This window comes from Lonchura striata, chromosome Z (assembly GCF_050655825.1).
Source record: "Lonchura striata isolate lonStrDom1 chromosome Z, ASM5065582v1, whole genome shotgun sequence".
Taxonomy (NCBI): domain Eukaryota; kingdom Metazoa; phylum Chordata; class Aves; order Passeriformes; family Estrildidae; genus Lonchura; species Lonchura striata.
This window is the reverse complement of record NC_140740.1, coordinates 16823750-16851519: the sequence shown is the minus strand read 5'-3', so window position 1 is coordinate 16851519 and position 27770 is coordinate 16823750. Positions and strand designations below refer to the sequence as shown.

Genomic DNA, 27770 nt, shown 5'->3' with positions numbered 1-27770 from the left:
AAATAATTGCAAGCATTTTTTTCCTCAAAATTACAATAAGTTATTTAAATACTATAACATTTTTTTGGACTACAATGTTCCCATTTCAAACATTCTTACTCCTTTGAGAAGGAATTTTTCTTCTTTTCCTGATTTTCTTCTTAAAATGGAAGTGAAATATATTTGTTGAATCAGTCCCAAAACATGAATCTTGTTCTATCTATCTGCAGTAAAAAACAAATACACACAGAGGTGGCACATCCACAAAACACACTTCTAATTTTAGATGAAAAGTGGATAATGTCACACACCACATATAGGGGTATGATTACACTGTAAGTTTGGCTCCTTCTGAGATTTACTGTTTCTGGGTTTGCATTTGTAATTCTGCTGGCTAGCACATTTCTGTAGAAGAGATAAAAGAGTAGATCCCAAAGTGAGCATTATTTACCTGATTTCCTGTAGTACATTGTTATCATTTATTTTCCATCCTGAAATGCATTCAAAGCATCTTACTGAAACTACTAGTACACTTCAAATTTCTCACAACTCATATTCCTTTTTAAATTCAATTATTTAATTAGATGGCCACCAGGACTTAAAACTGCACCTTCAGAAGATTCACAAGACAATAGGAAAGCTCTTGACAGGATTCAGTGGATGCTGGACTGATCCCATCATCTTTTCAAAAACCCATGTCAACTGCTTTAGCTGTTAATTCTCATTCACCAGTGACACTAATGAGTAGCATACACACAATAATTCTATTTCTACCAACAAACACATGAGAATTGGATTATAACCATTTGAACATTGGAAAGGTTTTCACAGAAAGAGTAATTGGGCATTGGAATGGGCTGCCCAGGAAGGTGGCGGAGTCACTGTTTTTGGAGACGTTTAAGAAAAACCTGGATGTGGTACTCAGTGACATGGTCTAGTTGACAAGGTGGTGTTGGGTCATAGGTTGGGCTTTACTACCCCAAAGGTCGTTTGCAAAATAGCTGATTCTGTGGTTCTGTGGTTCTGTGATTCTGTAATTATGACAAAGTAGAGAGAAATGTGAATAACAAATAACAAGGTAATGTATCCAACACACTACACCTAAACTTGAAAATAAGGTTTTAACTACAGAATAGGAGATAATGTAAATCTTGCTAATTACCTTAAAAGGAGAGTAGACTCGATCATCTGGAAAACAGAGACTTCATAATGTGCTGCAAAAGTTTTATTCTATATTGAATTTTGAATTCTGGGTCCCAGTTCGCCGGACCAGAGATACTCAGATTTACAACCAGGTTAAAGTTCACTTTTCATTAGAAAGAGCAGGCTCTGATGGCATCCACAGAAATCTCCCTGAAATTTGCAAACAAAGGCAGGTCTTGCTTCATAGTATTTGTTTGTTTGTTTAAGTTAAACTAAAAAATTGGGAAACAGAGGAGCTGGAAATCCATCAAAATCCCCCACTGACATTACAATCCAAGGAAAGTACTTGAGTGTCACAGTCAATTTGGAAATGCTTTGTGATTAGTCATTGTGCCAAGCTTTTAATACTTAATAAGTCACTTTCCTCCTGCAAATATGGTCCTTTCTTAGCAGACCCAATTACATTTTGAGTATTACAAAGGGGAATTTTGACCTCAAGATTATTTATCTGATGCATGTTTTCTAGCAGCTCTGTAGGAACTTCCTGGAAATAATAGTATAAATAATAGCAAGTTAGAGTGGGGAGTGGAAGGAAGGATGACAAAAGTGAATAATTGTGGACTTTTTATTAGTTTTACATCAGTTCTGTTGCAATTTCAATAGACATTGTCTCGATGCCTTCTACTAATTGCAAGTTTCAAATTCTATTCTAGCAGTTAACTACCATGATGTAGGGAAAAGGTACTCATCTTAAGTAAAAAGATTTGGATTTTTTTCACTACAGAGAACTCAGAACCTAATACATCTGATATCAAAACACACAAAAATAAGACTTTCAAAACTACGGTAGTAATGATGATGTTGGCAATTAATATAAGATAGTAACATGAATATAATAAAAACTGATGTAAAGAAATTTAGGAGTATTCATTCAGAGAATTGTTTCTAAATATCAAAGGAGGAAGATGTTAGATATACCTCTAACTATTTTTCATTTTAGCTGCACAGAGACTTCTTTTAGATTCTCTTCAGAAGATTAAAATTAGAAAAAAGGAGGGTTGTTTTCAATTGTAAGTCTTTCATAGCTGAAGAACACAATTACTACACAGAGGCTTAAAAAGCACACATAGCAATTATGTAAAATCAGTTGAGGCTGTCTAAAACTTGGCTTTGAAACAAAGGTTCATGGAGGAAATGCTGAAAATTACTTGGCAGTAATTGTTCTTAACAATGTAGGTTAATAACTAGTGTTGGGTCTGATTCTGATCTAACCCTGACCAGTTTTTTTCAACTGATTTTCATCAAATTATTCATGAATTTCACTGATAAGAGCTTTTATTGTGACCTGTGTCATAAAATCCTTCTCAAGTAATCGATTACCTGAGAAACATTCAAATTATTGCATCACTTATTACTAGCTCCCTCATTTGAACTGTGTAGCAAAAAATACTTTAAAAATTAGTTTGATTTTTAGCAGGAAAAACAGGAATATATTTGGGTTTGTTCACAAAAAGATACTCTAAATATAAGTCATTCTATGCTGCCAAGATTGGCCTTATAGCTTACAATAAAACTATACACATTTATGAACTAATGCATTGTTGTAATAATACTGTTCTCATTTTCTCAGACCAGATAGTCCATCCAGTATTGCAAAAAGGACATAAATGTTGACTGTGATCATAAAGTTAGAAAAGCAATTGACATGTATTAATTAACATTGTCCTGTTGATGTGAAAACTCATTTATTCTAATTGGAAAAAAAACATACTTTTGTCATATGAGGACGCATTAATTGACTCTTTCTATGACTTCAATGGCAAATATTCTCTGGATTGAATAATAAGTAAGAAATAGGAGAGCATGGAAAATTCTATTGATATGAGTAAAATAGAGTTGCTTATATTTCATATTTTAGGGCAGAGATAGATTTTACAAGACAGTTATGGGTTTTTTTACAGGTCTTATCCCAGTTTTGTGAGAATTTTCTTCTTTCTCTAGAAGAAACATCTGACTAGGCTGCATTCTTTTTATTTGTTTCTGCTTGATTGCCTTCTCCACAGAACCTCATACCTTTTACTTTTTTGTAATTTTTTTTTATGATAAACTGAAAAAAACACATACAATTGCAAGTTATTTCAATTTAAGGATGCAAAATATACTATATTCTACAAAATATTCCTACTGCTTTTAAGAAATACTGTTATAATGAAATAGATAGTCTTTACATTTATATTATGAAGAATATTACTTCCTGTATCTTAAATGGGTTCTACAGATAAATGTTTTTTAAAATGGTGTAATAATTCCTGCATCACTACTCACTCTCTCATTGTCCCATAATATATCCAGTTCCTTTTATGTTAGTTTGATGCTTTTATGATTACATTTTAGTCATTATTCTATGTGCAAATTGTCCTATATACAAAAAAAAAAAAGCATCTGTTTCCAAAAATCAATATACAGTATAATTCATGCTACAAAAAAATATAGACTAAAATGACCAGATATCCAATTAGCAGAAAGAGAAATAAATAATTCTAAAAATGTTTTTGGCATCATAGAATGATAAAATTATTTGGATTGGAAGGGACCTTAAGTACCATTTATGTGATGGACCCATGCCATGGTCAGGGCCACTTTCCCCTAGATCAGGATTCTCACAGCCTCATCCAACCTGACTTTGAACAATGATAGAGTTTGGGCATCCACAGCTTCTCTGGGCAACCTGTGCCAGTGGCTTACCACCCTCACAGTAAAAAATTTTTCCTGATACCTAATCTACTGATACCGAATCTAAACCTGTCCTTTTTCAGTTAGAGCCATGACCTCTTGTCGCTACATGTCCTCATGAAACTTCACTTTTCCAGCTTCCTTGTGCCAGGCCTCCTTTACTGATGGCTGCCGTGAGATCTCCCTAGAGCCATCTTTTCTCCAAACTGAGCAGCCCAACCCTCTCAGTGTGTTTTCCTGCAGGAGGTGTTCCAGCCCCCTGAGCATCTCCATGGACTTGTTCCAGCAGGTCCACATCCTTCTTCTCCTGGGAACACCAGAGCTGGATGCAGCACTGCAGGTGGGGTGTCATTAGCGCAGAGTAGAGGGGAGAAACACCTCCCTCGACCTGATGGCCTCATTTCTATTTGTGCAGCCCAGGATGCAGTTAAACTTCTGCGGTGCCAGTGCAAATTGTCAAAACTATTGATACTCTCACCCATCAACCCCCCAAAGTCCTTCTCCTTAGGGTTCTTTGCCAACACGGTTTTTGTGCTTTGGCTTGCCCTAACCCAGATGCAGGACTGCCGAAGATTATGAGTCTCTCACAGGGCCCCCTCCTAAGCCTGTTCAAGTCCCTCTGGATGGCATCCCTTCCCTCCAACTTTCACAATGAAATCCAGCATCCTAAACCTACTCACTGTCATAATTTATTCTTGTACTTTTGAAATGTCATTGTGAGATGAAAGTCACAGAATCACAGAAGGAGATGGAGATGGAAAGGGACACACAAAGATCATGGAGTATAGTACCTGGCTCTGCACAGGATAACCCAGGAGCAACACCATGAGCCTGAGAGCATGTTCCAAATGATTCTTGATCTCAGGAAGACTTGGTGCTTTGAGCACTTCCCTGGGGAACCTGTTCCACTGCCCAATCACCCTCTGGATGATAAATCTTTTTCTGATATCCAACCTAAACTTCCCCTGACTCAGCTTCAATTTCCTTGAATCCTGTCACTTGTCACAAGAATGAAGAGATGGAGGAACATATTCCAAGACATTTCTTCATACTCTGTTATTGTCCATTGTTGCAAAAGGAAAGATTTTTCATTAAGAGTTCAAATTTCAAACTCAAATTGATAGATACGCATATGTCTACTGCCTCATTACATATATATATTACCAAAATTTTATAATAACTGAAGAACTGCTAATTGTGCTCAGAGATACTGGTAATTACATTAAATTTTACATTACATTAAATTACATCTGGGGTTTTGGAACTGCAGGATAATCAGTGTTTTGCAAAAAGGCAAAGGAATTTGCTCTATAGCCTTGAAAATCTTGTCATTTTTACTTCAGTGCTTTGCACTTATGAGAACTTGCACATTCTACCAAGATTTGGACTCTCAGTTTGGATGGACAAAAAGAGCATGAATTTCACACCAGTTCTGCCTCATTTCTGATATGTCTACCTTTCCGCATCACACTAAGCACTGTTTCTGTTCTACTGCTATTAATGCAATGCCATAAGAAAGCTTACCAAAGAGCATAAGAGAATTTCAGAACAAGAATCCAGTGATTTTGCAAATCTTGGAGATTTTCACTTTCAAAACATATATTGGTGCTTTTGATCCTTAGATCTTCCACTTCTAATTTAATGCTCATTTCTGTCAGTATCAACTGGGGATCTGCTCAAATCCCTGAATAAGTCCCTTTCTGAGCTCCATGTATATTCTGAATTTAGAAAAAGTATTTCAGATAATTAAGATTTCATTTATTTCAGATTTATTCAGATAATTAGGATTTTTAGTAGCAGTGATATTGTCTCATCAGAGATTTTTCTTTTTTTTTTTTAATTGTGAGGTTTTATAATGCCTAGGCATGTACTTCAGCATTCAAGACTCGGTCTGAATTCAGTACAGAAGTTGCCATAAAACTACTGAGTGCAGCAGCACATCCTGTGCAACCCCTACTCCAGAGAACTTTGGACAGTACTGTATAAGTCACCATGGAAGATACTTTATCTCCAGTGTTTTAAATTAAAGAAACTTTGTAGAGGTTACTTAGATTTTTATGTCCCCTTATAGAAGGCATTGTGTAATTCAGGTAGTAATTCTGATTGATCATTGGATGAGAGAGCTATTTAGTTTGAAAAGTTTCCACATCTTTGGGTTCCACAAAACCCAAAGGAAGAGAACATCTACTCTCTGTTTACTTGCAATAATCCTTGAACTCTAATGTGCTCTGACATTAGAGGTGGTTAAAGATAAATACATGCAATCTTATCTGATCTATGCAACTTTGAGCATATCTAGAACAAAATAGGAATTAGATTTCTTTAATGGTCAAATATATGAAGGGCAAGTTTGTTTTTTTTTTTCTGTAGAAAACTATGGACCAGAATTTCTTACTGCTCTGATTGCAATTTCAGCTTTTTACAAAGATTTAGTCAATTGTCCCCTGTTGCTGGAAAATGGAGGTACCTGGACTGTGGAAACTTGGAAGACAATATAGCAGCTATAAAAGAAGAAAAAAAAAAAAAAAAAAAAAAAAAAAAAAGGAAAATAAACACTTTAGAAAAAATACAATCTTGTGCCTACCTATGGGGTGTAAAATCCCAAGAGTTTATGGCCTTTAGAGAAATTAAAGTAATTTCTGGATAAACAAAATTCCCAGAATAATCTTCATCTAAAATATAAATATTTCTTTATTAAATGCTAGAAGGGCATAGAACAAAATCATGGCCTTCAGACAGTATTAGGTCAGCATACAATGACATAAAAATTGCAAGTAAAATCAAAAATTGCTCCTGGACTGATATCTCAGGGCAGGTAGGAAAGGCCAGGGCATTACAGATGGAACTAGCAGCATGTTAGGGACAAGAATCCAGTCACAGGTCACGTGTGCAGTTATGGTTATTAAATTAAATATTATATAATGAATATGGCCTTAATATAGGCCAAATAGTTTGCACACCTAGACTAAAATGAACTCAGTGAAAATGTTACAACACTGTTAAGTCCCACTGTATGGTCACATATAAGGAGGTCTTGAAATTTGCTATGCTGTGCTTGGTTATTAATTTTTTTTGTCCAGTCTTTGAGGTGACACATAGAAAAATGATTTACAGCTTTCTTCTAGCATAAAATTTTGACTTCTTGACATAGAGTGACACAGGTCAGACCTAAAGTTCATGCAGCCATTGGTCATTGGGCAATGGACAATTGGGCATTGGTATGTATTTTACCACAGCTACTGTCATTCAGTAAGGCACATCACAGCTTAATCACAACTGCACAGTGAACCTTGTTCTACTCTTGTTCCTCTCTGAACTTCTACTATAAATATGTGAACTCAGTAGTTTTGAACTGGAATAAATGTTATGCCTTGGAATATAGAAAGCACTATCACAAAATCAGAAAACACATTACATACTTCTCCAGGGTGTGTAGTCTTAAGGATTCCTTCATTTGGCAGTGAAAAGATAACAAGTAACAAGCAAATTATGGACCAAAAAAAGGAAACAATTAGGTAGAATATAACATTTCCAAGAAAACATTACAATAAAACTATGTAAGCTTCAATAGCTGTATTATCCAATTGCTGTATAATTCACTACTTGAAATAATAGTACAGTCCTATAAATAGTTATAATTCTTGAATTGCATATCATTATTTAGGTGAAATGTGAAAGAATTGTGACTCAGAATGTGGAAAAAGTCCTAGAATGAAAATAGCAGAAAGCTGGAATAAACAGGAAGATAGTATATAAGGAAAATAAAATACTTTATGCACTAGTCTAAAATTATTCCTAGACTAAAAATAAATAGAAAAGTGAAGATGATTCATGAAATCTAAGGGTTAAAGAGGGAAAAAGAGAGAGAAAAGGGTTAGGGTTAGGGTTAGCGTTAGTTTTAGGGTTAGAATATGTCTTAGGGTTAATGTCTTAAATGAATAAATGGTGTGGAAAACAAAACCATGATTACTAGCATTTTTGGAAAAAATTGAAACTCTTCATCCAGCATCTTTAAAGCCTGCCGACAGGGATTTCAGGCTGTCCTTTATAGATATTGAAAGAAGATAATTGTTATCATTTTTGTAAAGAGTTATAATAATTAACTTCTAGTTTAAATGTTTTACTTTAAAAATTTGGAATACAATGGTACCTAAATGAGAATGCATTTAAAACACTCTCATCTGTAAGAAAGACCTGAAACCAAAGAAACACACTGATCTGTTTTGCTTCTCCAGTTAGGCAAATCTGAGCAATTTGCAGGGGTATTAACTAGAGACAAGCTGTTTGTGACTAATAGAGAAATTAGTGGCGGGAAGACTGCTAGAGTAGACTTAAGTGTGTAAGTCTGGAAAAAAAATTCTACACAAGAATAAGACTGCCAAGTTATATTCCAAATAAAAATAAACAAACCCTATTTAGACATTCTGTTTTCTGCATGAGACATGAGACTCAGAGACATTCTCTCAGGCAGGCAAACACTGTAACCCAAAGTGTTAAAGTCTGAAAATGCTGCTCAAAAATATGAACAACATTAAATTACTGTGAGCTTTGAATTCTCCAAGCATTTATGTAATCTCAATGAAAGCAATAAGATAATTTAATTCTATTTCTATGGTGTGGATCCACTGTGCATTAATCAGAAGCCTGGAATACAAATACAAAAACAGGTTCTGTGAGAAAACTAATCTGAAAAGGCAGGACATGATTAAAAAGGAGTTTCTTGTACCTTATGAAATGATTTGACTGTGAAAGGTATATGTTTTTCTTTGAATAATCAGAATAGAAAAGTGTGCTCCATCCAGAGTAGAAAAGTCTAGGTTATTGAACAATTTGTTTACTCAGATATTCCAAAGAGCACTGTGTTAAAAACTTTGTCCTTAAATGTGTGATGTTTTCCAGAAGAAAATGACAACAAGTTTCTGTTTAATTCTAACCAGATATAATTTTTTTCTGGATTGATCATTTTTTCCATCTTCACATTTTTGAAAAACACATGAAGGATTTTTTTATCACCCTAGTCTTCCCTTATCTCTGTGATCTACAAAACAAGCATTAATTACATTACTTCTAATGTACTCTGAACATATTAAAATGTAACCTAAGGTGGCTTATTTTTAATGAATGCTTTCTAGCTCTGGTGATTATTCTCAACCTTCTAGTTAGAAGGGCTTGTTTTGTTTTCAGAGCTAGCAAGTCTGTCTTTACCTTCAGACCTGCCTTCACGTGAAGGAGCTCCCTTAGAATCTGGATACCTGCCTGCTGAGAGAAAGCAATTTTACAGGTAAGATGAGGAGGTCTCAAGCTCTGTTCTCCAGTAAAGTAGTGTCTGCCTAGGCAGATTGTTTCAGCAGCATGTGCTTTACCAAGGTCTCAGCTCCCTGAAAAGGCTTTTGGTCATAAAAATAAGTAGTGTCATTTTCTCTTTGCAATGAATTCTTTCATCCAATCATATTCCTGTATGCAAATATACCATGGCTGGTTCAGATAAAAAGCACAAATAAAGCTAAGAGCTCAGTCGGGGTAAAAACCACTCTATTCCCTTTATACCTTATTTCACCTGTGTTCCAGGAACATCCTCAAACTTTTCAACTGAAATCATGGATAAACAAGGCTCAGATGGCAATCCTGCTCCAGTTATGCCAGTGCTGCCAGAACCATTAAAAGATCTGAAAATTAAGTATACCAAGGTTAGTAGCACTTGCTTTTCCTCATCTTTCTTATGTATTCACTTCAGACAGTAAGATATGCAAATTTTAACCTTATATGAACTATGGAAGACACTGTAAATCAGTGCCTTAAATGTTTATTCTGGCTGAATTCTGATTTTACACATATTAGCAAGTGATTTTCAGTGATCATTTTAACCTAATTTAAAGCACCTATACATGCATGCATGATAGAATCATTCCATATTTCACTTGGTGTGGGTGTTGTTTTTCTCCTGAAACAAATTTTCATCAGTGACAAGTTTACCAGAAAGTATAAATGGACCAAAGAAGGAAATGTTTTGACTATATTATTTTTCAAAACAGTGAATTAAAACAGCAAATTAAAATGTTTGCATATTGTATTGTGTTATAATAAGATTTAAATAATTATACCAGATAAGCTTACATGGAAAGGGATGTGTGAAAACAAAACTAAAACCAAATTAATTCTGGCCACATATTTACATTAGAGAAAATGAACCTGGTTTTGCATTTGTTTTTCAGGTAAACAAGTAGCTAATGAACTAGATATAGTCTACCAATCTCACTATGCAATATTACCATAAACTCCTTGAAATAGAAAATTCTTTTCACATAGTTAGAAATATACAGATAAAGAAGGTCTGGATCCAGCTCTAATGACCTTTGCTGGTTTAATATCATAATATTGTATCGTAGCAAACAGATGTCTTCTAGAACTTTGAAAAAGTGCTGACAGAAACTTTGCCCTCTGAAACATTCAGGTTTGAATTGATCAGAAAGGACTTAATACTGGAGATTCTTGATTAATATTCTTTTATTTTTCTTGATACCATTGCAAGGAAAATAATTTTATTTTCTAGAAACACTGTTTAGTTTCTTCTCCTAAAGTGTGTATTCATCTAAATTAGTTCTTTTAAATTCCATCCTATCCATCCTTTTCCATTCTATCCTTTTTTTCTAATGGAAAAAAAACTTTACCATGTTCCACTACATGTCTTTCTTGAATAAATAACACAGGATCTTACTTTGTAAATATTTAACAGGAAAGATATGTAGTTCTGCCATGTAGTAGTCTGCTACTGCTCTTCCTGTCTCAAAAAAATTATTTTATTATTTGATTTTTTTAGCTTTTTAAAGGAAAACAATTAATATGGGAAAAACACAAAGTGAAGCAACCGAATATGCAATACACAAATTCCTGAAAATACTTCCATCCTTTTAAAATATTTCATTATTAACTATATATTCTGTTAGTACAAAAAAGCAACCAAAAGACAGACAGCATTGTTGAAAAGTCTAGTTTGTAGTGTGCAATCAAGGAGAGTGTCACATAATAAATATTTATTTTGCCTTGACAATAGGTACAATTTCCTTAAAAGCTGCACATAAATTCTAACTGTGTAGAAAAGCAATGCACTTGTTTATAAAATCTAGCACATATCTGTGGGGACTTGATTTTTGCAATGCTTTCCTCCTCTCTTCAAATATCACATAGGATTGTCTGACAGCCCCAGTAGTGTACTAAGGGATAGGGAGTTGGGAAAATAGAAATGTCACCGCATATGCAACACTTATTCCACAATTTAATAAGGCCTCTGCACTCTTGTGTACCTATCCCATTCATTCTCACATACAAGCTGGAATATGGGATGTGAGTGACTAGTAACACTGGAAGGATCAAGAGGAGGGAAGCACTGATTAGTGCTGATGTATTAACCTTTCTGTTCAAATCAGCTAAAACCAGATCCTTCATCTTTGCAACCTCCAATTTATCTTTTTCTACCATTGCATAATACCGACAGTTATCACAAAAGGATCTGAAGAGAGATCTGCAGGAGATGGTCCAAGGACTCTATTTAACAGTCTATTTTATTTTCTATGTTTGGGATCATCTGTGGCTTTTCACATTATTCACTTAACAATATCATCTATAGATTGGTATAGCTATATTTCAGAGTAAGCCTTTTACACATGGTATAACACTTAACACGCTTCAAGAAATTTGACTTTCAGGCATTAAATCAAATGTATTTTAAACACTGAAATTGGCTTGGATTTTGAACCATAAAGTAATCTTGAATTGGTTTCATATATGAACCTCCTTTAAAGATATTTCCATTAACCCAATAAGTTTTGGTAACTAGCTAAAAATGTGTTAGTAAATATTTTAATTAGTCAACATGGAGGAATTAGACAATGATAGCTTGATAAATGCTTTCTGTCATTATGCTTTCACATGCACTAAACCCTGTAGTACTCCTTTAGTCAGAGAAACTCAGATTAGTTAATTATTAGGTTGTCAAATTGCACGAGGGGAAGAAAAGGGCTGAACATTCTCTTGCTCAGCCACATGTGGAATATCAGGAAGTGTGGAAGGGTAAGACACTCTGAGAAAAGAAAAATTATAGTTGAACATTAAAATGCTGGAGCCACTAGCTTCAAAAACAAAGGTCAGACATAAAAGCTCAAGAACATAATTGGAATATCTGGGGAAAGGTAATGAGCTAGAAAGGTACAATAGAAACTTATTCTTTCTAAGATCAGCTCACTTTGTATACACAGAGTCACTAAGTGGAAAATCAAAAAAATTACATAATATTTAATAGAAAGAGTATATTCTCTGAATATTAGTCCATTGTAGCAATAAAATGTAATTCCTGCATCAATAAGTATATTGCAAGGGAGAGAAAGAAAGCTACATGGAATATTATCCAGATATAAACTTCTTGTAAGGAAAAACCTAAGTGGGAAGAAAAAAGAGAGATTTCATCTATATTGACATATTTATTTAAAGCTTAAATTTTCACTCTTTGGTAGTACTTTAAGAAATACCACATATTTTAATTTTATTGCTCAAATAATACAGTGAGATTCCATAACATATTTTGAGACTAGTAAAGTAGCACTTGAAATGAGCCATGTCTTGAGCTACATAACTTTAAGGCTTAGCTGTATCTCTACAATTTACAGCCAAGTAAATTTGCAGTGAATTATTGTACTCAAGAATACCTGAGTGGCTATCATGATCTATATAAGCAGGACCAAACACATACAACAGTTATTCAGCACTGTGCACCACCTCACACAAGTGATGCTGAACTGCCTCCAGCCCATGTCCAGCCTCAGCCCTGGTGCCTCCTCATTGTTCCTGGCCTGTAAAAACGTGCTCTTTGTGAAATTCCCTGCTTTAGAGTCCACACAAGAAAGCTTGAGACCAGTCAGATAAGCAAGGGCTCAAATCTGGTGATCACATTTATATTTGTAAAACAGGAAACTGGGCTCATTTGAAGAGGATCGTCAATAAAAGTTTTGTTATAGTCAGGGACAGATTTAAGGTGGGAAGACACTTTGCTTTTTCATACACTAAGTTTGGAAGAGTTTCTTATATCTAAACAGAAGATAGTTTAGACCTTTATTTCCATGTTTAAAAATCTATCCTTAATAGCTAAGTTAGGGAATGTCTACCTTACCTTTCTTGGCAAGATCTCTGTATGAATCATAATGTAAATCAATATTAGTGAATTATATATAAATTCCTCCTGAACAAGCAGTGAGTTTATAGAAAGATGCTGAATATGGGATCAGTGCAACAGCAGAATTTTTCTTTTTAAACTGTACTTTTAAGTTATTTTGCAGAGGCACTGAAGCCTGCAACCCTGTACAGACTGCATAGCAAAAAGTTATGATGACACCTAATGTAAAGACCCTAATGTAAAGATGATGACACCTAATGTAAAGACCCTAACATTTCTTTCAGCAGAGCTGTGGTGCTGTTTGTCAGTGGCAAAGCTCTACAGAGTAAAATGCGTTCTTCTCTTGTGCAGCTCAGACACAAATATGGCACTTCCCATCAGCAGATACTTCAGAATGAATTCACAATTCTTTTAAAATACTCCAGAACTGAAGGAAAAGAAACTATAGAGATGGTTTAAAAAAAAAAAAAAAAAAAAAAAAAAAAAAAAAAAAGGCAAAGTTCAGGTCTTGTGTCTCCTTTCTCTGCTCAGTGAATGATTTCATCTGAGTGATGAAATCAACTGCGTAAACAAGGACAGAAATACTGACTGTAGCCTTGCAGGTAACTTCAACACCAAATGGATGGTATTAGATCATAATAAATAATTTCAGAAATACAAGATTTTATTGCTCTATGACACTGAGGAATAAAGACATCAGAGGGTTTTTGACTGATATTGCCTGTGCTTTATTTAAAATACTAAGCTCCAACAGTGTACAGTCTCATCTACTGGAAATCTGTATTTCCAATTTTACTGCAAAGAAATCTGCATAGTCATTTATTCTTTGGGTTGTTGAAACGATAAAAAAAAATCATCTCTCCTAAAATTCCAGCGAAGTAACAGTTACAAACATCTGTAACAATATTTCTAAATCTTTGCAAAATAAATTTATAGCCCTAAACCTGGTGAGCTGCAGACAGTCACCACAGACAACCCAGTGCACAGCACTTGCCCCAGAAGGGTAGGTCCTTTGCATTTATGTCTGAAGAGCAGTCAGTGGAGTTCTGACTCACTGACAAAACACTCTAACCTGTTGTAAGATGATCCCAAGCATTGTTTTCCTCAGCAGGTCAAGGCCGTTCATAGAGGCAGCTATTAGTTGGTACTTCAGTGTTGGCTGAATTTAGAGATCCACATCCTGTTTGTAGAAAATACTCCACAGCATTTTATGAGCATGGCTGTATGCACATTAATGAGTACAACTGCCTGACATGTGCTAATACAGCTTATATGAGAGTTTTGATTTTTTTTCTCTCTTCCCATTTTTCTTGCCCCCATTTTGCAAGGCCACTATCTAGCTTATGAAAGACATATGGGTAGTTTGATTTATACAACTCTGATACAATATTGTATATATATATATATATAATGAAGTTATGTTTTAAACAGGAATGGTATTAGAGACATTAATAAAATACATATTCTAAATTAATATTATGGGTGATATTGATTGGTGTGTTAAATGTAGTATTTAAACAAGCACTTTAAATATTTCCAAAAATGGTATGTTTTTCTATTATTCCTTTCACAGACAGATATGAATTTGGCATACTGTAACATCATAGCAGTGTTGTGTTAATATTTACCTTTTACTTTGTCTCTTTTCTTGACAATGGCTTTTGTCATAGTAACGATTTCACCACAACTGGAATTTTGTGTGGATATTCTTATAACTGACTTCATCACCTTTCAAAAATTTCCATGGATTTAGATATTTATTTCACAGACAACTTTTGTTAGATTAGGAGTTTGATCAGTTTGATCAGTCTGCTTGTCAGTCCTGATGGTCAGAGGTGGCAATGACACTGTCTGACTTGCCCACATAATGACAAGAAGAAAAATACAGAACTGTATTAGTGGAATACAGGAAGATATTAATATATTAACAGATTGTTGGCATATCCATTTAGAGATATTAATTATATCACTGTTAATGGTTATTAATAAACTATTCACCAATAATTAACAACTACTCAACCAGTTATAATACTATGCAGAATATTTATTCCCTGAAATCTGTCACATTTTAAGAGCATATGTAGTTGTGCTGGAATGATTTATTCCTCAAGTTTCTGTGACAAAAAGCATTTATCATGCAGTTCTAGAATCTTGATATTATCTTGCCATGTCTTGAGTCAGCCATCATCTACTTTGCCTACACCAAAGTATTTTCTGGTTTTCTATTTCAAAGTTCCTGTTTCTCTGAGCAGCAACACTAGGTACTTTGTCCTAATGGAGAGTGCTAGCTGACCTCACTGCTGGATTCCAGTAACTAACTGTGGGGCAAGACATGTTCCCTCTAGAAAGAAGCACAATTTGAGCTCAAAATACCTGGTAGAGTGAGTTAGAGTCTGACATGTCCCTGCAGGTGAGCACAATTGAGATCTCATACACATTCCTAGAATGCAATGGTACTGGAAGCCACTTTGAAGGGCAGCACCAGCCCACCAGCATCAGGAGGGTGGGCTCGAGATACTGGTAGTACAGATTAGCATGGCAGACCCACTTCAGCACTGACCTGAACCTAGAGATCACAGAGGGTCAAGCAGAGAAGGAGAGGTACTGGTAACTTTGGACTGTATACTTTATCATGCCCACTCCAAGAGGTGTACAAAACACTTATTAGCAACTTATCCTCCTCTTTTCAACAGCTGTGCATTTATCAGGTCTTTTCAAGGCACATTTCCTTTCTGCTTCAAGGTTAACCTACAGTTAAAAAGAAATTAAAGCACTTTGATCACTTTACCAACAGTGCCCCAGAGATGGCAAGCTCTAGAGTAGTACAGATCTTGTGCACACACAGGTAAGGCCCAGGCTCTGTTTTGCATTTGTGAACAGAGATAAGTACTTCAAATTTCAGCCAGAGGTCCTTTTGTATGTCCTAAGCACACAGAACCATCTGGGTGAAATTATGCACAATGTGCTCTAATATAACCCTACTTGAGCAGGGAGATCAGACCATATGACCCCACTGTGATTCCTTCCAGCCTTATCCATTCCATAATTCTTTAACTCATTCAATTGACTGTGATAGGGTTTGTTTTGATTCTCAGCTTCAATTTCAAAAAACCTTGCTATTGCTTTTGTTTGTTTGTGGTTATGGTTTGATTTGGTTTAGTTTTGGTTGGGATTTTCTTTTTTGGCAGGAGAGAATGAAGATCAAAGCAAAGCTAATTAAAACAGTTATCTCCAAGATATTCTTATTTCAATATACTATATTTACTAAATCCAAGGACTAGGTTTATTTCTGCCAAGCCATGTAACAGAAAGGGTCTGAATTGTTACCACCCTGTGAGTATGGGAAACTTAGGTAGGTTTCCTTAGGTCATTTAGGGCTGAAGCTCCCTTCTACTTCATAGAGAGGAAGAACCACTTTACAACAGCATATTTTTATGACATGAAACAAAGTAAAAATGCAATGTAGATAAAGTTTTCCTCTCCAAAGGAAGTAAATTTTTAAAAAAACTGATCCTGGTTAAGTGTATATGTGATTGCTCATGTCTTCAGAATAATGTAATAACAGCTATAGTTCAGACTTCTGTCAATCTGGCAGGTCTCAGCTATGAAAGGTAGGTTTATGCACCAAAACATAGAACAAACAACAGCTATATATGTGTTACTAACATTATTGCACTTCTTCTTCCCCTGGAGATATTTATAAACAATGAATGGCATGATTCAGTCAGCGGCAAAAAATTTGCAGTCTTTAACCCCGCAACTGAAGAGAAAATCTGTGAGGTTGAAGAAGGCGACAAGGTAGGGTCTTCTTTCTTGCCCTTAACTATAACTTTAATTTCAGTGCATCTTAAAAGTAGGAAGGCACACCCTCAGATGGACAAGCTTCATCCTGTATACCTTCTTTCACAAACCCTTTTTTAATAAGGCATAATATTTTTTTGTAAGCTGAATAACTGCTTTCCCTTAGGCTTATATGAGAAAAGTTCTGAAGAAATATTTTTTGCTGATTTGTTTTACTAATATTATTGATTCTTTTTATTATCAATGATCATTGACATCTAAAAATTTAGTTGGATTTTATTTTATTATTCTGTTACATTTTCTTCATTACAAATTTATATAAGGCTTTTTCTTATAGAAAATATAAAAAAGGCAAATACTTATCACTTCCCACAAATTTTGTGAAGATGATCACTACCAAGAATATTTTTAGCTATTTGTAGTCTCAGTACTGCCTCCTACAAAAATTTTGTTTTGTGAAAATCATATCGGAACATAGTACTAAAAATTGCTTTCAAGCTGAAGGTAGCCTATCAGATAATCACTAATTCACCAAAATTTACCTTAAAGTGTGTTGAATCAATAAAGCAGTTGATTAAAAATATTGTTCAAAACTGTAAAGATTTTTTTTTAATTTTTATGAGATTCTTTAGTGAAAAGTTTCAGATACCATGTAATCAAAAACATGATGAAAACCTGAGCCCTAACCTCTATATTTTTGTTATGTTTGAGGTTTTTTTGCAAACAGGACTTGCCTAGTGCTACTACATAGCTTAAATGTAAGAAAAGTGGTAGTTTTGGGTTTTCTTAATAGGATAGACAATGTGCTTAACAGCATTAAAAGTGCAGACCTAAGAAAGTGTTTCTTAAAATATTCTGAGAAAGTAAATACAAGAAACAAAGTTTTAATTTCCAGTTCACAAGTTGACTGTTACTGGAAATAAAGCTGGTTTTATAATTACTGGTTTGGTTCTTGCACATATGTATTTAATTTTCTATATTTCCACTTCAAAGTTAATCTTGCATCCAAAAGTGATTTTTATTTCACATTTCTCATAAAATGATATATTCATTTTAGGCAAGAAATATGCATCTCTAGAATGTTTTGTATAACAAGAGTTTTTTGAGCTTAGCATCAAAATGTTAAACACCTTTTTATCCAGTAGACCTAATGTAAAACTTGTAAGTTTGTCTGTGTTATAAGTTCACCAAAAAATATTGGCAATATAATAATGACATACTTTTTCAGAATATTTTAATTTACTGTACAAAAATTCACACAAAAATTCACATAAATTTTATTCACAGAATAAAATTCTCTTTTGAGAAATACATTCTGAATCATCTTCTCATTAAATCTTTTTTGTTCTGGTCTGTAATCTCATCTAATAACCTTTGTTTCTAATGTTGTCTAGTACTTGAGCAATAGTGACTACAAAATGCCAAGAAGGTCTTAATGATGTCACATTTTGAACATTTTCTTAGAGAAATATGGCTGAGAGAGTCTGACTTTTAATTATTTCTCCTGGAATGAAATTGTTTTAAAAATCTAAACACCTGAAGTTTTTCAAAGGTTTTTCTTTTCTTTAATACCAGCTATCTATAAGTAATTCTGAGACACGGATAATTTATCATCCCTAAATTAAATTACTTATAACCTGCAACTGTTCACTTACCATTCAAAATTTTTGCAGCTTTCTTTCTTAACAAGCTCTCTACCAATTCATTAAGTGAAGAGATAATATTATTCAAATCACAGGTTTGCTTTCTCTTCAATAATTTTGCAAACTAATGTGTAATGACAACTGTTGTTAACTAAATTGCCTAGTGAATTGTGCAGATCTAGTAAATTACACAGTCATTATGAACCTAATATGCAAGAGGCTAGACTTCAGATAATGAGCCAAGAGATTTTAGGAATTTAATTTGTGCATTCAATAGGGTTGACAAAGGGCTGTCCACTGCCTTGCAGTGGTATTTTAAAAAATAAGAGATTACAAAGAACTTACATATATGTGGTTGGGAACTGTTTTCTTCCAGTTTGATGGCTCTTTCAAGCTCCATTCCTAATTCTAAAGGCCCCTAGTAATAATAAAGCAGCTCACCAAATGGTCAGCATATGGAAACTAAATGTACTTCTGTAAGAAAACTAAACTGGCTCAGAAAGGAATTTTTATACTCATAGTGTAGATTTATGTAATGAAATTATATTTCATACAGTTCAAGGACAATTTTTTTTTTCCTTTTCATTCACAGCCCTATATTACTCTTATATTATTTTTCTCAGTTTTAATTATTTCTGCACTTCTAGTAGAAAGAACATCAGATATTTATATATATTTTTTTATATATTTATATATATATTTATGTCCTTCATATTTGTATGACATTTTTTCTCCTTCTCCTTTTCCAGTTAAGGCCAAGCCACAGTCCTTGAGTCCTATTACAAAGATGTAGAAAATTTATGATAGGGTTCACAGATAGTGATGATGTGTTTGACAACATGCTGACAGATTCTGAACAAAATCAATTCTTAATTTGGTAGATTTCAGCTACCTGGTGTAGGTGACTGGTCAGTATTATTCTACAGTAATGGCTATGCTATTCATATAGTTCCTTCCTTCTTTTCCAAAATTTCCTGGAAAAACATTTGGAAGTTCTGTGGCCTTCTGCCTCACAGGTCTGTGCTGGGTTTTCCAAGTCACATGCCAACACACCCCACTCAGACCTTCTTAAAATTTGTTGATGACAACCAATACCACTTAAATATTCAAGATCTAGTTCATGTTTAAAACAATTGACTATAGTGTTGACTTAGTTGAATTTGTTGACGTAGTCAACCTTGATAATGATTTCCCTGGAGGAGATATTAGCAAACAAAAAATGTTTGAAAGATATCCTTCAAATATTGCATGCAAATTTCTCTGGGAAATGTGGCCTATAAAGAAACTCTTTTTAACTCTTTTTTTCCTTGAAATTTTTTGGTTCTGATCAAAAAACTAGAATAAACCTCTTTTCTATGCCATTGTTGTAATTGGTAAATTTTACAAGAATTTTGAAATACAGAAGAATTCCAAGTACTAAAAGACTTTTTTCAAGAAATTGCAATTTTTTTTCTAGAATCCTGGAATACCCTTCACACAGAATTGTTTCATTGTAGATTTTTCTTCTATAGTGAAAAACAAATTATAAATAACAAAATATGCGATAAAAAACATCAACAGACCAATTAGCTGTCTAACTTCATGATAGTGCTTAGACTTCAAAGAAGCTTGGCTTAGCTTTTTAAACATAGCTTATTTTTAATTTTTAAAGTAATTTTATACAGAAATATTTATATAAGTTTCAAAAAACCATTTCTTAATCTGTCTTCCTTAATAATAAATTTGTGTTCCTTTTATGAAATATCCTAAGGAACAGGCTTTTCTAACTTGGTCTTCATTGCCCTCTAAGATACTTTCAGATTATGAGTAATTAAGCTTTTACCTAACACACTCAGGCATCTCTTTCTAAATAAAAGATAATAAATTATATCTTTATTGCAATTGTTTGGTGTGTAGGAAGGGCTTAAAAATCAAAAATTTTACAAATAGATTTATTTTATATATTTTTATTTTGGAAACTTTGAGAACCCATCTGTTTCTCATAGAATTTTACATTCCTGATATTACAACAGAAGTGTTTGAAAGAAAATAGTCCATGTATTTAACATTACTGGTACTAATTTTGATTAGATTGGGTTTTTTTCTCTTATTTCAACTATATGTCAAACTTACGCTAAGATTTACACATTGAACAGCAAAAAAAGGAAAAAGGCTTATGACAGAACCAATTATCGATCATGTAAGTGTTTTTGTTTTCTCCACAGGCAGATGTAGACAAGGCAGTTAAAGCAGCAAGAAAGGCTTTTGAGCTCGGGTCAACATGGCGTACAATGGATGCTTCAGAGCGAGGAAGGCTCTTGAGCAAACTAGCTGACTTAGTCGAAAGGGATCGTCTGATTTTAGCTGTGAGTAAAAGGACAAGGAGAAAAGTCCTGATTTTTACAGAAAGCTACAAGAGTGTTTAACATGACTACTCCTTGGAAGCCTAGGCTGTCTCAATACTTGGTTTTCTTCTCTGTAGCAAATGGACTTCTCTAAGCTTGCTTGCACTCTGGTCTATTAACACCCTATATCCACAAAAGACTTTTATTAGCTTTAAAGTGATACTTAAACTTCCTACAACCACCTCAATTTGAATCACTGATTCTTAAGGGCACACTAAATTGATCCCATGGTTAATGCTTGTCTAAACCAAAGTCTGAATCAAGGCCTAAACTCAAAGCCTAGCCCCATTTTTATAGATGATAAAAGTCAGAACTGGAAGAAATTTTGAATTTCATGACTCTATATTTTCTTATCACCGGTCCTTCATTAACTCAAGCTTGCAACTTGTAACAAATTATAAAGCTTAACCAAAACCAAAGGCAGCAATGTTTATTTTAAAAAGAACAATAACATGAGTGCTGGGGAATGATACCCTTGTCACCCTTGCTCCAAGTATGACACAAGAACAGACGAGAGACCAAATTGCAAGAAGATAAAAAAGAAGCTTTAACAAAAAGGATTCTCCAGCTTATAAAGACTGATACAATACATTCTACTTTATTGTCTAGTTAATAAAAACATCTTTCTCACACGCCATCATTGAGAAGAACAGAAAAACAAAAGGGGAAAACACCACCTGCAGATTATTTCTACTTATAAGTTATCCCATTCCTACAACTCCATAAAAATTCTCACAAGCCACTGTGAGAAATGATTGCTGTTTCTCTCTCCCTGGCCAGGCTGACATCCACATGCCCTCTCTCTAGAAACAACTGTGTATTGGCTATTTTACTACTCTTAACAGAAGACACATAACTTGTAATGCTCTCACCTACAGATTGTGCACTAAGGCAAGAAATGACATATAAAATAGAAATACACCACCAATTTGATAATGCCTAGTATCCTCCTCCACGTTTTCAACTCCACTTATGATACTATTATTAAGGTGACTTCTCTGCTATTTCAAGCACATTCTGGAATTAAAATTTAGGTGGGATAATTGCTTGTGCTGAAGATAAATCCTGGTTTTCTGCAAACAGTATAAAAACTTAGAGAAGGAGGAGCATCCACATTCAGGACCATCACTCAGACTGATCCAGTTACAGCTTGAAGTATTTAGCCATTAGCCACAAAACACACTGTAGATAAGCTCATAAAATTTAAATCTTCAGCTATGCAAAATCTGCTAGGCATCTGTTGCCCATTATATAGTAGAGCTTTCTAGGAGAAACCTTGTGTGGCTGGATCTTATGTCCTTTAAAATGCTAGATTTGAGCTATATTCTAAATGACCAGTATGCCCTCTCGTGCATTAAATAATTGGATGAGCTGGCATTTCTTTCTTCATTGTACAGTCTAAGGCACTACAAATGTAAAGAGGATGAAAATACAATCTTTTTTCCTACAGGAAAGGTGGAACATTGAATTATTTTTTGTTTACATTTGCCATTTTCATAATATAAAAGAATTGCTTTTCTCTGTGGCCTCTATCAAGTCTCTGTTTTACTGACTTTATTTATATTTCCTACAACCTAATAATCTTATAAATTATTTCCCTTTTTAGAAAAGGTATGTATGAGTAAAGTGCTTTCCTGATTTTGATGAAGAGAGATTTTTTTTCCACTCACAGTTTATCCTACCTGCTAAACTAGTACAATAGAGTAACACATGCTCCTGCAGATTACAGATCAAAATAGATGACCGAAGCTTATAGCAAAGTCATGTTTCTGTGTTCATACATTTGACTAGGATTAAAATTATTCCATTTCACTGCTTTATTTGTTGATAAGATGCTTCAACGGCTCAGCAGACCTGTAGATAGCCAAAAAGAGTAAGTCAAAGCAAAGTATTGAAAGAGCCACTGAGAATTGTGTTATTTAGAATTCAATCTCTTGTGATGTTGAAATCTAGAGATTATATAAATTTAAGGCCAGGGAAGAATTTTCTCCCATGTCCAAAGAGAAGGAAAACAGTGCCACATACATTGCCTAGAATGGCACGGACATATCTCATATAATGAGTACCTTGTTGCTGAGAGCCATCAAGCATTGCTCTGTTCTCCTCCCAAGTATGGTATCTGAAACAGGTCCAGTTAACTAAAAATATGGACTTCACAGGCGAGTTGTTGGTGAAAAACTATTATTGGAGGATCAGTCTGTTGATCCATCTGAAAATGCTAAAGAATGCCAATCTGATTACATCTTGAAACTATAGTTTCGATTTTATAACTATACTTTAGGCTCTTCCTGCTGAATGTTGTGGCAAGATTTTTCATAGAGTTAAAGGTCTTCAATGGAAAGCTTGAGAAAAATAGTCTTGAAGTGTCAAAAATATGTTGACACTATTTAAGAACTGCTCGTGATCTTTACGTCCCAATAATTAGGGGCATGGAAATTAATCCAAACCACATTCTTTAGATTTGTCTGGAAAACAATCCTCTTTGGAGACTCTCTTCCATACAACTATTTATTTTGCATAACAAATTTTTCTCACTTAAGAGTTCTAGATGGCTCAGTTCTTTCCTTTGCACATCGAACAATCAAGGTGTATTTAGGATGATTTTACAAGACTTGAATCTTGCTGATATTTTATTTTCATCAGTTATTTGCACTAATAATACTTCCTAATCTCTTGATCTGTGCTTGCATAATATTTAACATAAAGTAGAACTGTGCATCTGATTCATATAGGAGAGATGTTTTTTGAGTAAATCTTACCACTACAAATGCATTATGATCATGATATCTGCATAGCTTAATACAAATAAACCATCATGAAAGTTTCTCACTTTGAAATTGCTATATTCAGTTTTTTCCAAATGTGTTCTTCAGAGGGGAGTTAATCTAAATGTTTATTTAAAGCTGAAATCCTCAAAGTGAACTTCCAAAAGCTAGATTACAAAGCACAAGCAAAAGAGCCATTATCAATATTTGATATTAACTGTTTAATTGCTGTTCTCTGCAGACAATGGAAACCATTGATGGTGGGAAGCTCTTTTCCACGGCCTATCTAATGGATTTAGGTGCCTGCATCAAAACTTTACGCTACTGTGCAGGCTGGGCTGATAAAATCCATGGGCGTACTGTTCCAATGGGTGAGTAGCTCCAAGATAACAAAACTACAGAACTGAAGCCAACACAAGCTGTAAATAACTGACTTTTATCTAAAGGTTGTGCAACACAGAAAATATCTCAAATGAAAAATATTTTCAAAAGTTTTTAGGATAGATTATTAAAGAGTTATCATAGTTCTCAGTTTAAACATTTAGTGTAGGTCTTCACATTTCTTTCTTATTCTCTACACTACTAACAAGTATTGTTTATGAACCAAAAAATTTAACCTGTGTGTACATATAAGAAATGTGGTAGGCCACTTTTGCATGGCAGTGTATAGTTTATATAAGGCTACAGTCGTGAGACCTGGGTGTCTACATATTTAAGCAAAGATTAGCACAAAGCAGTAATATTTACTTCAGTGATTGGATAATGTATTAGGCACAGTACTACAAGATAGGAATGAGGAAACAGCATTTATGAAAATTTCATTCCATTCCCTTTCCCATTAAGCAGCTCTATGAAAACATTGTCTCTCTAGCTACCTTCTCTCAGCAAGACAAAGAAAAGAATGGTAATAAAGAAGGAATTAAGAAAAACGTAATAAAGAAGGAATTAAGTAAAACTATAGTGATAAATACTTTCAACTTTTTTACCTCCTGTAGGCCTCTATACTAGGTTTAATGGAACACATATTTGTGTGAATCAAAGAGAATTTTATATTTAATGGATTTGATTTAAGCTAAGATCTAATATTAAGAAATGTCTGATATGTACCTAGGATTTAAAGGAGAAGTTTTTGATAGAAAAAAAAAGGTGATAAAAGAAAAAAGAAATGAGGAATGCTTATTGGTGTGCTGTGCATACCATTTTGAGAAGCAGGGTTGTCACTGCAAAAAGACAGACTGGAAGAATCAAACCTTGGAGCTATGAAGAAAGTAGACATTGAATCCAGATGTACTTTATGGCTTTTTGCATAGTTAAGATTTTGAAAATATCATTTATAAGTAAAATTGTATCCAGCTAAGTTTGGTACCCTACTTTATCATCTTTGTGATATAACTATTTCTCACAAATGCTTTGTCTGAATGCCTAATTTATTTCTTTTTCCCATAGATGGAAACTTTTTTACATTTACTAGACATGAGCCTATTGGGGTGTGTGGCCAAATTATTCCTGTAAGTTGGAACCATTTATGTAAACACAAATGTTCCTCATTACAAATGGAAATGCATTTGAAATTTTGCCTATGCAAGTGCATTTGAGAAACATTACTAACCAGAAATTTTCAGGTCCTGAAAGATAGAGGCTATCCTGAATTCTGTAATTCTAATTCATCATCATGTGTGATCAATCATTTTGGTCCCACCTTGTCCTTCTCCTCCATGTACATGGAGAGAAAATAAATCTCAAAAGTTTGGTTTATAAAATAATTTGAAAGATGAAATTGTGTTTTGTTGAAACTCAAAGAATTAGAAATAAACATGTAGGAGAGTGTAATATTTACAGTCTATTATGTTTAAGCCGATAAGCCTATAAACAATAAGTCCTTTAAGACCTGGAATATGTGTTATGCTCCTGTACAGCACTCAGGCATCTGGATCTTTGTTTATGGCTAAGACTCATTTACCATGATGGTGATACAAGTTGTAGAACAAAGAATGTGTCCAATAAAGTTCCTGTTTGGCACAGCTGAATTCCCAGTTTTGAATTCCCTCTTTTCAACTGAAGTTTCAAAAGGCCTACCTCAGTCTGATCATTCAAAACAGCTGAGGAGCTCGATTTCTAAATTTATTTGTAAAGTCTATGTACTTTTGATGGGTGTCTGTGAAAATAGCTGTATGCAGTCAGCTCTCCTAGTCCACCCACCATTTTTCACATGTTAGTTATGAGCAGCCTCACCTGACCTGTTTGACAACTCAACAGATTCTGAAAAAGTCATCTTGTCTATAAGTTCTGCTCAGACATGTGGGTCCTGCTCGTGTTCCTGACATCATTAAGTTGATCTTGAAAATTTGCTGTATCTTTAGACGCCCACATTGATTCAGAGAACATTGCTTGAATATGTTTGTATCCAGTCCCTACAAGAGTTGGGAAATTGCTAGTTTAGATCCTCTTGTAGGTCAGTCACAAGATATTTCAAATAAACCCTCAGTCAAGCTATGCAAAAGAGCTAGAAACATTAGATATAGCCATTTGAAATATAATTATCTCCTGGAAGTACAAGCAGCAGTTAGTACAAATACTGACTTCCCTTATATAATGTTAAGTATTTCTGAGTATATCTTAATTTTCCCTCTATCAAAATATGAATCAACAAACTGGAGTTTTTTATATAAACCAAAACTGTGAAGACTATGTGTATGTTGCAAATCACTTTTGATAGGTCACCATTTCCACTTGCTTTCACTTATGCAGTTCCACTTTAACAATGAATATGCAGAGAACCCTATGACCTCTCACTTTATATTATTTATGCTACCATTATTTTTGGGGCTGGTTTGAGTCTGGAAGGAGACAAGGAGAGGAAAAAAAATTGTTGCATGTATATTTCTCCTAGCCTTTCTGATAGAGTAGGTAACTCTTAACTGCCTTTATCCCCATTTCAAAAAGTTATCTGTTGAGCTGAGGCTCATGGTCTCAATGCCATCCAAACTATAGCAAATATTCTCAAAGGGGCAAACCTGCTTTCCCTGGTCATTTTGTCCCTCATACTGCAGAATATGGGATCCAAAGCATTCAGCTGCTCTTCAGTCTGCCTGAACTTCCTACAACAGACAGATGCCAGTGAAACCTCCAGGGGAGAGGGCAGTGCCAGCATTATGTGTTATTACCTTCTCCCCCTTGGAAAACTGAACTGATGATGGATGTGACCATTCAAGACAGGAAAACTCCCAATTGCACCACTAATCCAACCACCTGTAATACTTTGTTAAAGGAGTACACTTGTTTCTTTAGCTTGTAACTAAAACCTTAGATCCTCTGGACCTATACATAAAATAATATCCCCAGTCTTTGTACTACATGGCTTGCCAATTGTTTTTTTTTTTTCTAAACATCTTCTTTCTGAAAGGAGTTCAACAAAAAGTTCAACCACCCAGCTGAAAATTTGCACAATTATAATAGAAAAGGCTTGGGTATTTTGGTGATGTATTAGAAATAGGATACACTTTCTCATCTGTCTTTCAGTGGAACTTCCCATTGGTTATGTTTATCTGGAAGATTGCCCCTGCCCTTTGTTGTGGAAACACGGTGGTTGTCAAACCAGCAGAACAAACTCCACTCAGTGCCCTTTACATGGGATCCTTAATTAAAGAGGTAAGTCACAAACAACAGAGTTATTTGCCCCTCTCAGAAATGTAAGAGTATACTGCAGCTGAAATGCCACAAATGTAATACAAGACAGGTTCATTACATGCCTAGCCTTGCGCTGTGGAACTTACCTAGCTGTAAACCAGTGGAGCCAAACCAGGGCAAAAGAATAAACATCTTAAATCCTAGTACACACACAAAAAAATCCCACAACAGCAGTTTAGTAAACTCCATTCTTTAGCAAATATTTTTGTATTACAAAAGCACAGTACCTTTCAGAGTCAAAAGCAAGCATTCTGCAAGTGCAGAATATTTGGACATAGGTAGCAATGACTTTATTAGCACAGTCGTCACAGAAAAGAACCTGTTTGTACAACTTTTTTTTTTTTTAACTGAACAAAGTTTTCATCCACTGAAGTTTATTATTAACAGGAAGCTGTAAAATCAAGCTGGTGACTGCTGCCAAACCTGTAAATTCTCTTCACATAGAAACTGTGAGAAGACAATTTGTGCCCCT

General features: G+C 34.5%; 1 protein-coding gene and 1 long non-coding RNA gene across 4 annotated transcripts in view; one reads left to right on the top strand and one right to left on the bottom strand.

Moving 5' to 3' along the window:
• LOC146763667 (uncharacterized) overlaps positions 1-27770 on the bottom strand; it is an 82487-nt gene that overhangs the window by 20715 nt on the left and 34002 nt on the right. The window lies entirely within an intron of this gene.
• The window catches only part of ALDH1A1 (aldehyde dehydrogenase 1 family member A1), a 31060-nt gene continuing 12639 nt past the window's right edge, over positions 9350-27770 (top strand). For both annotated transcript variants that reach the window (XM_085566566.1, XM_021541520.3), the window contains exons 1-6: positions 9350-9542; positions 16712-16816; positions 20667-20807; positions 23853-23982; positions 25058-25119; positions 27131-27259. In XM_085566566.1, coding sequence (XP_085422692.1) covers positions 9453-9542; positions 16712-16816; positions 20667-20807; positions 23853-23982; positions 25058-25119; positions 27131-27259 — 657 coding nt within the window. In that variant the 5' untranslated portion in view covers positions 9350-9452. The remainder of the gene's footprint in view (positions 9543-16711; positions 16817-20666; positions 20808-23852; positions 23983-25057; positions 25120-27130; positions 27260-27770) is intronic.